This window comes from Gorilla gorilla, chromosome 6 (genome assembly GCF_029281585.2).
Source record: "Gorilla gorilla gorilla isolate KB3781 chromosome 6, NHGRI_mGorGor1-v2.1_pri, whole genome shotgun sequence".
NCBI classification, from domain to species: Eukaryota; Metazoa; Chordata; class Mammalia; order Primates; family Hominidae; genus Gorilla; species Gorilla gorilla.
This window is the reverse complement of record NC_073230.2, coordinates 52,897,218-52,908,362: the sequence shown is the minus strand read 5'-3', so window position 1 is coordinate 52,908,362 and position 11,145 is coordinate 52,897,218. Positions and strand designations below refer to the sequence as shown.

Below are 11,145 nucleotides of genomic sequence, written 5' to 3'. Positions count from 1 at the left end.
TTTTGTTTTGTTTTGTTTTGAGACGGAGTCTCGCTCTGTCGCCCAGGCTGGAGTGCAGTGGCGCGATCTCGGCTCACTGCAACCTCCGCTTCCCGGGTTAACGCCATTCTCCTGCCTCAGCCTCCTGAGTAGGTGGGACTACAGGAGCCCGCTACCACGCCCGGCTCATTTTCTGTATTTTTAGTAGAGACGGGGTTTCACCACGTTAGTCAGAATGGCCTCGATCTCCTGACCTCGTGATCCGCCAGCCTCGGCCTCCCAAAGTGCTGGGATTACAGGCGTGAGCCTCCGCGCCTGGCGACACATTGTTAGTTTTGACATCAGGATATTTCTTGCCTTATAAAATGAGTTAGGAAGTGTCCCCTTCTCTTTTGTTTTCTGGAAGAGATTGTTTAAAGTTGATGTTAATTCTAATGGTGTGGTGTGTCTGATTCCTGGGGTACAGCGGGGAGAGATGCCCAGCAGGCAGCCAGGTGTGTAGCACTGAGCCTTGAGGCAGGTCTGGGGAAGTCAGAGGGCAGCCCCTGGCTTCATGAGCTCAAAGTTAGAACCCACAGAAGACTGAGGATGTTGAAACCTCCCTCCCTGCCTGTGACAATGGCTACTCTGATTCCCCCCACCCCAGTCAGGGGTGATGACAATGTCTCATTCATCTGTCTCCCTGGTGCCTGGCACGGGGGAGGAGGGGTGCTCAGTGAATCTGGGTGGCGCAGTAGCCTGTGTGAAAGCAAGAGGCATTTCAGGAAATTCACGGGGCGGGCTTCCTCCTGGGAGGTGTGGCAGAGGGTGCTGCCAGGAATAGAGGGAAACACTTTCTTCCCTTTTCCTTCTACTGCCTAGTGTGGGGGTGGAGGGGAGATGATGGGACAGATCACCGAGTTGCCAAGAGACCTGGAGACCGACCCATCCGGGCCGCCTTCCCTGGTGCGCTCTCGTCGGCTCCATCCCTGGTTGCCATGGAGACAGGAGGCGGTTGCCACGGAGACCGACGACTGCCAGGACCAGCCAATCACTCCAGAGCTGCAGCTCCAGCTCACCTTTTGGATGGAGGCATCGGGCTGGGCGGGGCCCTCTCCCTCCCCAGGCCCTGCACCCTCTGCTTGGTCAGCGGGGAAGGAGGCTGCGCCGCCAACTCCACCCAAAGCGCTCCGAGCATCCCAGAATCCCAACCACCTCCCCAGTCTCCCACAACCAGGGTTCTAGGGGCGTCCCCGCCTCTTCCCGGCCACGGGCTAATGCCACCCTGAGGCAACCCAGCTTCCAATTGGCCCTGAAACCCTCCCTCGTAAATGCTGTGGAAAGGGTGGGACCGGGCGCAGGCGCCCACCCCCGCTCCCCCTCGAAACCGCCCACAGCGAGAGGGAGGCCACAGCTGGGTGGGGTGGGGGCGGGGAGGGAGCCCCCCCCACGCCCTCCGCAGTGCCTGGCGAGCCCGCGCACGCTCACTCGCTGGGACAGGCGGGCGGGGCGGCCTGACGTCACCCACTGCCCCCACCGCCCGGCCGAGGGGCGGTGGCCGCGCAGGCTCGGCGGGGCGGCGGCACGGACTGACGGAGGGTCGGAAGGACTGAGGGACGGGCGGGCGCACGGCTAGGCCATGCCTGGGGAGGCTGCCCGCGCCGAGCTGCTGCTGCCCGAGGCGGACCGACCCGGGCCCCGCACAGGTGAGGCCGTGGCCACTCTTTCCCTGCCTCCAGCGTCTCCCCTCTCCAGCCCGGGTTCTCTTTCCATCGCTCACCTTTCACCCCTCTCCCCCATCCCCCTGGCCCCCCTCGAGTCCCCTCCCCTTTCCGCGCCCTGTCCTTCCCTCCATCTGAACCCTGCTACCGCCTCTCTCGGAACTGCGAGGAAGGTGGGGCGCACGAAGTGCCCGCCGCGAGCCAGAAAGGACGTGGGGGCTTAAGCCCTTGGCTTCCGACCCAGGGATCGTGGGGCTCGCATCCCGCCCGCTGCATCCCGTTGTTTGCACCGAGCTGCCAGCCTGCTGGGGCTGGGCCGCTCTGGACAGAGGCAGCGGGTTCTGGAGGCGGGGTGTCCGGCTGATACCCCCAGTACGATCAGGTGACCACCGGGAGGGTCCTCAGTTGCACCCGGTCTGTCCTGGGCCGGCGACTGGTCATGGCTCTGGAGGGAGGAGCAGGACTGGCCAGAGCCTAGGAAGCCCGGATGGAGGGCCAGGTAGTGGAAGAAAGCCTAAGTTGGGTCTGGAAGGTGGAAGGCCTTGGGGGAGGTGGCCTGATTAGCAATGGCCCTGGGTGTGCAGACCACCTGTCCTTAGACTGGGTCAACAAATGCTGGTGGAGGCTGATGGGGTCTACCGGGGCCTAGAAAGAGCCGAGCCTGGACAGTCCTGGCGTGGAGGTCAGCCATGTGTGGGTAGGGCCAAGGGCACCTTGCTGTGGGCAAGAAGTCACCCAGAGATGGGACCAGTGCTGGGGCCTGGGGCCTGGTTTGGGGTGACACAGGCCTCTGCTCTAGGTGGGAGGCAGGGAGTGCAGGCCCAGACTTCCCAGCCCCAGGGTCTTGTGCTGGCTCTGTTCTGGCTTGCTTGGTGACCTTGAATGAGTTCTAAAAACCTTTGGCCTTTGGTTTCTGTTCCATCCCAACAGCTCAGCCGTTCCCCTGCCCTGGGGGCCACACCACGGGCCAGAACCAAGAGCCCAGCTTCAGGGCACCCAGTGATGCCCCACCAGCCACGCCCACTCCTGATGTTGGGTGTCAGGCATGCAAGAACCCAAAGGACCCCCTTGTCTCAGGACCCCCTGGATGTCCCATCACCCCAGCAGCAAAGCCCTCGGGTGACAAGTTTTGGCTGGTGGCTCAGGGCTCAGGGCTCTGATGCTGCTGAGGGGAGCTGGAGCAGCCTGGCAACAGGGTCCCCCTTCTTTCAGCTTCAACTCTAATCCTGGCTCTGCTTTGCAGATGAGAAAGCTGAGGTGCAAGAGATGTTGTCCTGGTCACCAGTGAGTGCGGGAGAGCAGGAGCCACCAGGCAGGCATCTGCAGCCTGGAGAGCTGGCCCCTGTGTGCCGCCGCTCCCCCACCTTGGGCAAGACCTGGCCTGGGCTCTGAAGGGCCTTCATTGGATGCTTCAAACAGAGGTGCCTTTGGCCTAGGTCCAAATGAGGGAGTGGACATAATGGAGACATTTAAAATAAGGCTTATGAGCATTTAGAGCACACAGGAAAATGCTTATGAGATTAGGTTGGGTGAAAACAGCTAGATTCAAAACTGAATGTGCAATGTGATCTCGCCTGTGATAAAATACAGGCCAGTAAGAGTCCAGGAGGCAGAAAACCATAGCGGTCTGGTGTGCTGCAACCTCGGAGGGGTTTTCTTCCATCTTCCTGAGTCCCCTAAGTCCTTTCTGACCCATGAGGGCTACTTCCTACGGACTCCTTTCTCAGCTGGAGGTGTGTTAGCTCACAGACGTTTACTGAGTACCAGAGCCTCCTCATACTGAAGCCTGCCCAGGGGGTTGGGGGAGTGCATCATGGGACCCAGAGAAGGCCCACAGGGCAGGGTGGGAACTCCCAGCACCCGGGAAGGAACTGGTGGTCACCCATGGGGTGGCTGCCACCAAGGAGAGGACTCAGCCAGAGGCTGCTGTTGGCCCCCTGAAGCTGTCCTGTGCTCTTGCTGGGCTCCATGGTCTCCGTTCCTGCCCACCACTGCCCTTGTGGCCAGATGCTCCAGCAAAGCCTCCACGGGACACTTCATCTCTGTTCTCCAGAAACTTGGCTGCGTGTGGTGGCCCCTGGCTTCCCCATCTCCCTGGCTGCAGGAGGGGAGCAGGGTCGGAGGGGCCTGGTGAAACCCTGACATGTTGGCCTCAAGTGTAGGTAGCAAGGACAGCAGAGAGAGGAGGCAGAGCGAGGCATGAAGCCCAGAGTGTTCGAGCTGCGCGCATCGTGCTGGTGCCGCCTGCCTCATGTGGAGCATCTATTGGGAGGTCATGGGATGGGGCTGGCCCTGCCCGGCAGATTCCCACCACCAGCCCCTCCCACTGAGCCCAGCTGAACCACACTGATTCTGTGGAATGGAAACTGCAATCCAGTCTCCCCAGAGAGGCTGAAATGCTAGTTCTTTGCTGAGGTGTCCTTGAGAAAAGCCACCGGGCAGGTCTGTTCATGACTCCCAGCAACACTTCCCTCAAAACCCCTCTCTAGGAAACCACTAGCAGCTGCTCTCTGCTGTCAAAACTCCTGGAAGTTCTCCCTCAAACGCAGCGTGCACAGGGTCTTCTCTTTTCTCTCCTGCCTTCCTGGATCCACCTTCCTCTGGGCCCTATGCAGCCGGAATTCATCTCCCCGGGCCTGGCCCTTGCCTAGGAGATGCATCCAGGGGCACCTCATGATCTTCTCTATCTCCACAGATCTGTCCTGCGATGCGGCCGCTGCCACCACCATCCTGGGAGGGGACCGGCGGGAGCCCTGTGCTCTGACCCCAGGGCCCAGCCACCTGGCCCTCACGTTCCTGCCCAGCAAGCCGGGTGCCCGGCCCCAGCCCGAGGGAGCCAGCTGGGATGCAGGGCCTGGTGGGGCACCCTCGGCCTGGGCGGACCCAGGGGAGGGCGGCCCAAGCCCCATGCTCCTCCCTGAGGGTCTGTCTTCCCAGGCTCTGTCCACAGAGGCTCCTCTCCCGGCCACCCTGGAGCCCCGGATTGTGATGGGAGAGGAGACGTGCCAGGCCCTCCTGTCACCCAGGGCTGCCCGGACAGCGCTCAGGGACCGGGAGGGTGGGCACGCAAGCCCAGACCCACCCCCCGAGCTGTGTTCTCAGGGTGATCTTTCTGTGCCTTCCCCTCCCCCAGACCCTGATTCCTTCTTCACGCCTCCCTCCACCCCCACCAAGACCACCTATGCCCTGCTTCCTGGCTGTGGGCCCCACGGGGACGCCAGGGACTCAGAGGCTGAGCTGCGGGATGAGCTGCTGGACTCGCCCCCCGCCTCACCCTCGGGCTCCTACATCACGGCCGATGGGGACAGCTGGGCCTCTTCACCCTCCTGTTCCCTCAGCCTGCTGGCTCCGGCTGAAGGGCTGGACTTCCCCTCAGGCTGGGGCCTGTCCCCGCGGGGGTCCATGGTGGATGAACGAGAGCTGCACCCTGCAGGGACCCCAGAGCCCCCGTCCTCTGAGTCCAGCCTCTCTGCAGACAGCAGCTCCTCCTGGGGCCAGGAGGGCCACTTCTTCGACCTGGACTTCCTGGCCAATGACCCGATGATCCCCGCAGCCCTCCTACCCTTCCAGGGCAGCCTCATCTTTCAGGTGGAGGCAGTGGAGGTGACACCGCTATCCCCAGAGGAAGAAGAAGAGGAGGCTGTGGCGGATCCCGACCCAGGTGGGGACCTGGCTGGGGAGGGTGAGGAGGACAGCACGTCCGCCTCCTTCCTGCAGTCACTGTCTGACCTGTCCATCACGGAGGGCATGGACGAGGCTTTTGCCTTCCGGGACGACACCTCTGCAGCCTCCTCTGATTCAGACTCAGCCTCCTACGCAGAGGCAGATGATGAGAGGCTGTACAGCGGGGAGCCCCATGCCCAGGCCACCTTGCTCCAGGACAGTGTCCAGAAGACAGAGGAGGAGAGCAGAGGTGGGGCCAAGGGGCTGCAGGCTCAGGAAGGGACTGTGTCCTGGGCCCTGGAGGCTGCTCCTCAGACCTCAGACAGAGGGGCCTATCTGTCCCAGAGACAGGAATTGATCTCAGAAGTAACAGAAGAGGGCCTTGCTTTAGGCCAGGAGTCCACTGCCACTGTGACCCCTCACACTCTGCAGGTAGCCCCAGGCCTCCAGGTGGAGGTGGCTACCAGAGTGACCCCACAGGCTGGGGAGGAAGAAGCAGACTCCACCGCTGGACAAGAATCTGCTGCCATGGCAATGCCTCAGCCCTCCCAGGAGGGCATCAGCGAGATCTTAGGCCAAGAGTCTGTCACTGCAGAAAAACTTCCAACTCCACAGGAAGAAACAAGCCTCATATTGTGTCCAGACTCTCCTCAGAACTTGAAGGAAGAAGGAGGGCTGGACCTCCCCTCTGGCGGAAAGCCTGTAGCTGCAGCCATGATTGTCCCCAGGCAGGCTGAAGAGGACCTCACCTTACCCCAGGACTCCGCTATGACACCGCCTCTGCCCCTACAAGACACAGATCTCTCGTCAGCCCCAAAACCTGTGGCTGCAGCCACACTTGTGTCCCAGGAGGCTGAAGAGGGCCTCACCTTACCCCAGGACTCCGCTACGACACCGCCTCTGCCCCTACAAGACACAGATCTCTCGTCAGCCCCAAAGCCTGTGGCTGCAGCCACGCTTGTGCCCCAGCAGGCTGAAGAGGGCCTCACCTTACCCCAGGACTCCGCTACGACACCGCCTCTGCCCCTACAAGACACAGATCTCTCGTCAGCCCCAAAACCTGTGGCTGCAGCCACGCTTGTGTCCCAGGAGGCTGAAGAGGGCCTCACCTTACCCCAGGACTCCGCTACGACACCGCCTCTGCCCCTACAAGACACAGATCTCTCGTCAGCCCCAAAACCTGTGGCTGCAGCCACGCTTGTGTCCCAGCAGGCTGAAGAGGGCCTCACCTTACCCCAGGACTCCGCTACGACACCGCCTCTGCCCCTACAAGACACAGATCTCTCGTCAGCCCCAAAGCCTGTGGCTGCAGCCACGCTTGTGCCCCAGCAGGCTGAAGAGGGCCTCACCTTACCCCAGGACTCCGCTACGACACCGCCTCTGCCCCTACAAGACACAGATCTCTCGTCAGCCCCAAAGCCTGTGGCTGCAGCCACGCTTGTGTCCCAGCAGGCTGAAGAGGGCCTCACCTTACCCCAGGACTCCGCTACGACACCGCCTCTGCCCCTACAAGACACAGATCTCTCGTCAGCCCCAAAGCCTGTGGCTGCAGCCACGCTTGTGCCCCAGCAGGCTGAAGAGGGCCTCACCTTACCCCAGGACTCCGCTACGACACCGCCTCTGCCCCTACAAGACACAGATCTCTCGTCAGCCCCAAAACCTGTGGCTGCAGCCACGCTTGTGCCCCAGGAGGCTGAAGAGGGCCTCACCTTACCCCAGGACTCCGCTACGACACCGCCTCTGCCCCTACAAGACACAGATCTCTCGTCAGCCCCAAAGCCTGTGGCTGCAGCCACGCTTGTGCCCCAGCAGGCTGAAGAGGGCCTCACCTTACCCCAGGACTCCGCTATGACAGCACCTCTGCCTCTGCAAGACACAGGCCCCACCTCAGGTCCAGAGCCTCTGGCCACCCCTCAAACCTTGCAGGCAGAAGCAGGCTGCGCCCCAGGGACAGAGCCTGTGGCCACCATGGCTCAGCAGGAAGTAGGTGCGGCCTTAGGCCCCAGGCCAGCACCTGAGGAGAAGAATGCAGCCCTCCCTACAGTCCCGGAGCCTGCAGCCTTGGACCAGGTCCAACAGGATGACCCACAGCCAGCTACAGAAGCTGGGACACCTTGGGCCGCACAGGAAGATGCGGATTCCACTTTGGGCATGGAGGCCCTCAGTCTCCCTGAGCCGGCCTCTGGTGCTGGGGAGGAAATAGCAGAAGCCCTTTCTAGGCCTGGACGGGAAGCATGTCTGGAAGCGCAAGCGCACACAGGTGATGGGGCTAAGCCTGACTCGCCCCAAAAGGAGACCCTGGAGGTTGAGAACCAGCAGGAAGGAGGCCTCAAGCCACTGGCACAGGAACATGGACCCAGGTCAGCACTTGGAGGTGCAGGGGAGGTCCCCGAGGCGCCTCCTGCTGCCTGCCCTGAGGTCAGCCAGGCCCGGCTCCTGAGCCCAGCCAGGGAGGAAAGAGGCCTGAGTGGCAAGTCCACCCCGGAGCCCACGCTTCCCTCAGCTGTGGCCACAGAGGCCAGTCTGGACTCCTGCCCAGAGTCTTCAGTAGGGGCTGTGTCCAGGCTGGACAGAGGCTGCCCTGACGCGCCTGCCCTTACATCTGCACCAACCTCCCAGCAGCCGGAGCCTGTGCTGGGAGGCTGCCCTGATGCGCCTGCCCCCACGTCTGCACCAACCTCCCAGCAGCCGGAGCCTGTACTGGGTCTGGGCAGTGTTGAGCAACCCCACAAAGTACCCAGTGTCCTTGGCACCCCCTTGCTGCAGCCCCCAGAAAACCTTGCCAAGGGTCAGCCCAGCACGCCCGCGGACAGGCTCCTGGGCCCTGACCCTTCTGCTCCTGGTACCCTTGCTGAGGCAGCCCTACCCCCACTGGAGCCCCCAGCCCCCTGCCTGTGCCAGGACCCCCAGGAAGACTCTGTGGAAGACGAGGAGCCCCCAGGCTCTCTGGGCCTCCCACCGCCCCAGGCAGGAGCCCAGCCTGCCGCTGCTGCTGTCTCAGGAACCACACAGCCTCTGGGGACTGGGCCGCGAGTCAGCCTCTCGCCTCACTCCCCACTCCTCAGCCCCAAGGTGGCCTCCATGGATGCCAAAGACCTGGCCTTGCAGATCTTGCCGCCTTGCCAAGTGCCTCCTCCCTCTGGGTCCCAGAGCCCAGCTGGCCCTCAAGGGCTCTCGGCCCCTGAGCAGCAAGAGGATGAGGACAGCCTGGAGGAAGGTAAGGCAGAGGGTGGGAGTGAAGTGCCCTGGGGCTTGGGTCAACTGGACTCCTCCTTAGAGCTGTCCTGAGCTGGAGGGACTCTGAGGTGGCGAGGTGGGGGGCCCAGACCCCACAGCCACCATGGAGAGCTGGCACTGCTTCCTCTGGCCCTGATGTGGCAGCAGGGCCAGGGTCCTGAACCCCCTTCCCCACCACCTAGAAGCAAAAGGCCATCCTCACACCTCTCCCCTTCCCCAGACTCGCCTCGGGCCCTGGGCTCGGGCCAGCATTCGGATAGCCACGGGGAGTCGTCAGCCGAGCTGGACGAGCAGGACATCTTGGCTCCTCAGACCGTGCAGTGTCCAGCCCAGGTGCCCAGTCCAGGGAAGAGGGTGGGCCTCTGGGAGGGCCCCACACCCCACCCATGGATGCTCAGCCCTCACCTTTTCCCAGGCCCCAGCAGGCGGCAGTGAGGAGACCATCGCCAAAGCCAAGCAGAGTCGCAGTGAGAAGAAAGCCCGAAAGGTGGGCTGGTGGCTCCCCCTGGGACCTCAGGCCTGGGACCATCTGTGTGGGGAACGTCCTTACCAAGACCCTCACACTCCATGGCTAATGAAATCCCATCCATCAGGGGACCTTTGGGTCCATGCCAGTAACCCACACACCTTCCCCTAAACAGCTGAGGCTGGAATGTCATGAGAGGGCCCTTATAGACTGAGGCTCATGGGGAAGGACCAACCACCAGCCCAAGGTCTTGGGGAAGTTGGCAGTGGAGACTTTGCCTTCCTGGGCACTGTGCTGCTCTCCTCCCCCGACGTGGGTCACCACCAGGTCTGAGCCCCCCTCTGCCCTCTACTCCCAGGCAATGTCAAAGCTGGGCTTGCGGCAGATTCAGGGAGTCACCAGGATCACCATCCAGAAGTCCAAGAACATCCTCTTTGTCATCGCCAAGCCTGATGTCTTCAAGAGCCCAGCCTCAGACACTTATGTGGTCTTTGGCGAGGCCAAGGTCTGGGTGGCGGCTGTGGTGGAATGGGGGATCCGAGGGATAGGGGACAAGGGGGGGGACAGGCTCTACTGACACAGCTGTCTTCCATTTTGCAGATTGAGGACCTGTCCCAGCAAGTGCACAAAGCCGCAGCTGAGAAGTTTAAGGTGCCCTCAGAGCCCTCAGCCTTGGTCCCTGAGTCAGCACCCAGGCCCCGGGTGAGGCTGGAGTGCAAGGAAGAGGAAGAGGAGGAGGAGGAAGAGGTGAAGTGCAGGGGCTCCAGGACCTCGCAGGGGGTGGTGGGAGGCGCTACATGGGGGCTCTGCCCCAGGGACCTCAAGCAGCTCCAGCCACTTCCCTGCTCCCCCAACCCCAGGTGGACGAGGCAGGGCTGGAACTGCGTGACATTGAGCTGGTGATGGCGCAGGCCAATGTGTCCAGGGCCAAGGCCGTGCGGGCTCTGAGAGACAACCACAGTGACATCGTCAACGCCATCATGGTGAGTGAGCACTGGCCCCTTTCCCTACCCCTGAGCTGTCCCCAAGGGCCTCGAGGGGTCCTAATGTTGGCTCCACTGCGGGGTGCTTCCCCCAACATGACCATCTCTTTCTGCAGGAACTGACCATGTAGCCACTGACCGGAAGCTGGAGCCATCCTACGCCTTCCCTCAGCTCTGCTACTCAATAAATCGGTGTCCCTTCATTGCCCTCTGGTGTCTCCTCCTCGCCCTCTGGAGTCCCATCATCACCATCTGGCATCCCTTCACTTCCCTCTGGTGTCCCTTCACCACCCTCTGGTGTCCCCTTACTGCCCTGTAGTGTCCACTCATTACTCTGTGGTGTCCCCTCACTGCCCTCTGGTGCCCCCTCATCACCCTCTGGTGTCCCTTCATCACCCTCTTGTGTCCCCTCACTTCCCTCTGGTGTCCCCTCACCACCCTCTGATGTCCCCTCATTACTCTCTGGTGTCACCTCAATACTCACCAGTGTCCCCTCACTGCCCTCTGGTGTCCCCTCATTACTCCCTGGTGTCCCCTCACCACCCTCTGGTGTCCCCTCAATACTCCCTGGTGTCCCTTCACCGCCCTCTGGTGTCCCCTACTCTCTGGTGTCCCCTCAATACTCTCTGGTGTCTCAATACTCTCTGGTGTCCCCTCATTACTCTCTGGTGTCCCCTCACCGCCCTCTGGTGTCCCCTCAATACTCTTTGGTGTCCCATTACTCTCTGGTGTCCCCTCACCGCCCTCTGGTGTCTCAATACTCTCTGGTGTCCCCTCACTGCCTTCTGATGTCCCCTCACCGCCTTCTGATGTCCCCTCATTACTCTCTGGTGTCCCCTCACCGCCTTCTGATGTCCCCTCATTACTCTCTGGTGTCCCCTCACCGCCTTCTGATGTCCCCTCACCACCTTCTGATGTCCCCTCATTACTCTCTGATGTCCCCTCACCACCTTCTGATGTCCCCTCATTACTCTCTGATGTCCCCTCACCACCTTCTGATGTCCCCTCATTACTCTCTGATGTCCCCTCATTACTCTCTGGTGTCCCCTCACCACCTTCTGATGTCCCATTACTCTGATGTCCCCTCACCACCTTCTGATGTCCCATTACTCTGATG

At 61.9% G+C, this 11,145-nt stretch overlaps 2 protein-coding genes across 3 annotated transcripts; both read left to right on the top strand.

The window, feature by feature from the left end:
* Window positions 1–1,118: 1,118 nt before the first annotated feature.
* Window positions 1,119–10,231, top strand: NACAD (NAC alpha domain containing). Of its 2 annotated transcripts, none has more exons than XM_055347786.2 (8): window positions 1,119–1,664; window positions 4,375–8,559; window positions 8,800–8,912; window positions 8,995–9,066; window positions 9,404–9,550; window positions 9,646–9,792; window positions 9,906–10,028; window positions 10,145–10,231. In XM_055347786.2, exons 1-8 carry the CDS (start codon window positions 1,598–1,600, stop codon window positions 10,157–10,159), a joined length of 4,869 nt encoding a protein of 1,622 aa, XP_055203761.1. In that variant the 5' UTR covers window positions 1,119–1,597; the 3' UTR covers window positions 10,160–10,231. The 2 variants fall into 2 exon arrangements, with proteins under 2 accessions (XP_055203761.1, XP_063564603.1); XM_063708533.1 differs by having other exon boundaries at window positions 1,599–1,664; window positions 2,923–8,559.
* Window positions 10,217–11,143, top strand: LOC129523875 (DNA-directed RNA polymerase II subunit RPB1-like; the record flags this gene model as incomplete). Its single annotated transcript, XM_055347836.1, has 1 exon — window positions 10,217–11,143. A coding segment is annotated over one exon (927 nt), but the record flags the coding sequence as incomplete, so codon positions are not given.
* Between the last annotated feature and the right edge of the window lie 2 nt (window positions 11,144–11,145).

Coding starts and splice junctions, on each gene's coding strand:
- NACAD (XM_055347786.2), top strand. CDS start 1,598: ATGCCTGGGGAGGCTGCCCGCGCCGAGCTGCTGCTGCCCGAGGCGGAC. Junction 1,665..4,374: donor CCGACCCGGGCCCCGCACAG/GTGAGGCCGTGG, acceptor CTATCTCCACAG/ATCTGTCCTGCGATGCGGCC. Junction 8,560..8,799: donor TGAGGACAGCCTGGAGGAAG/GTAAGGCAGAGG, acceptor CCCCTTCCCCAG/ACTCGCCTCGGGCCCTGGGC.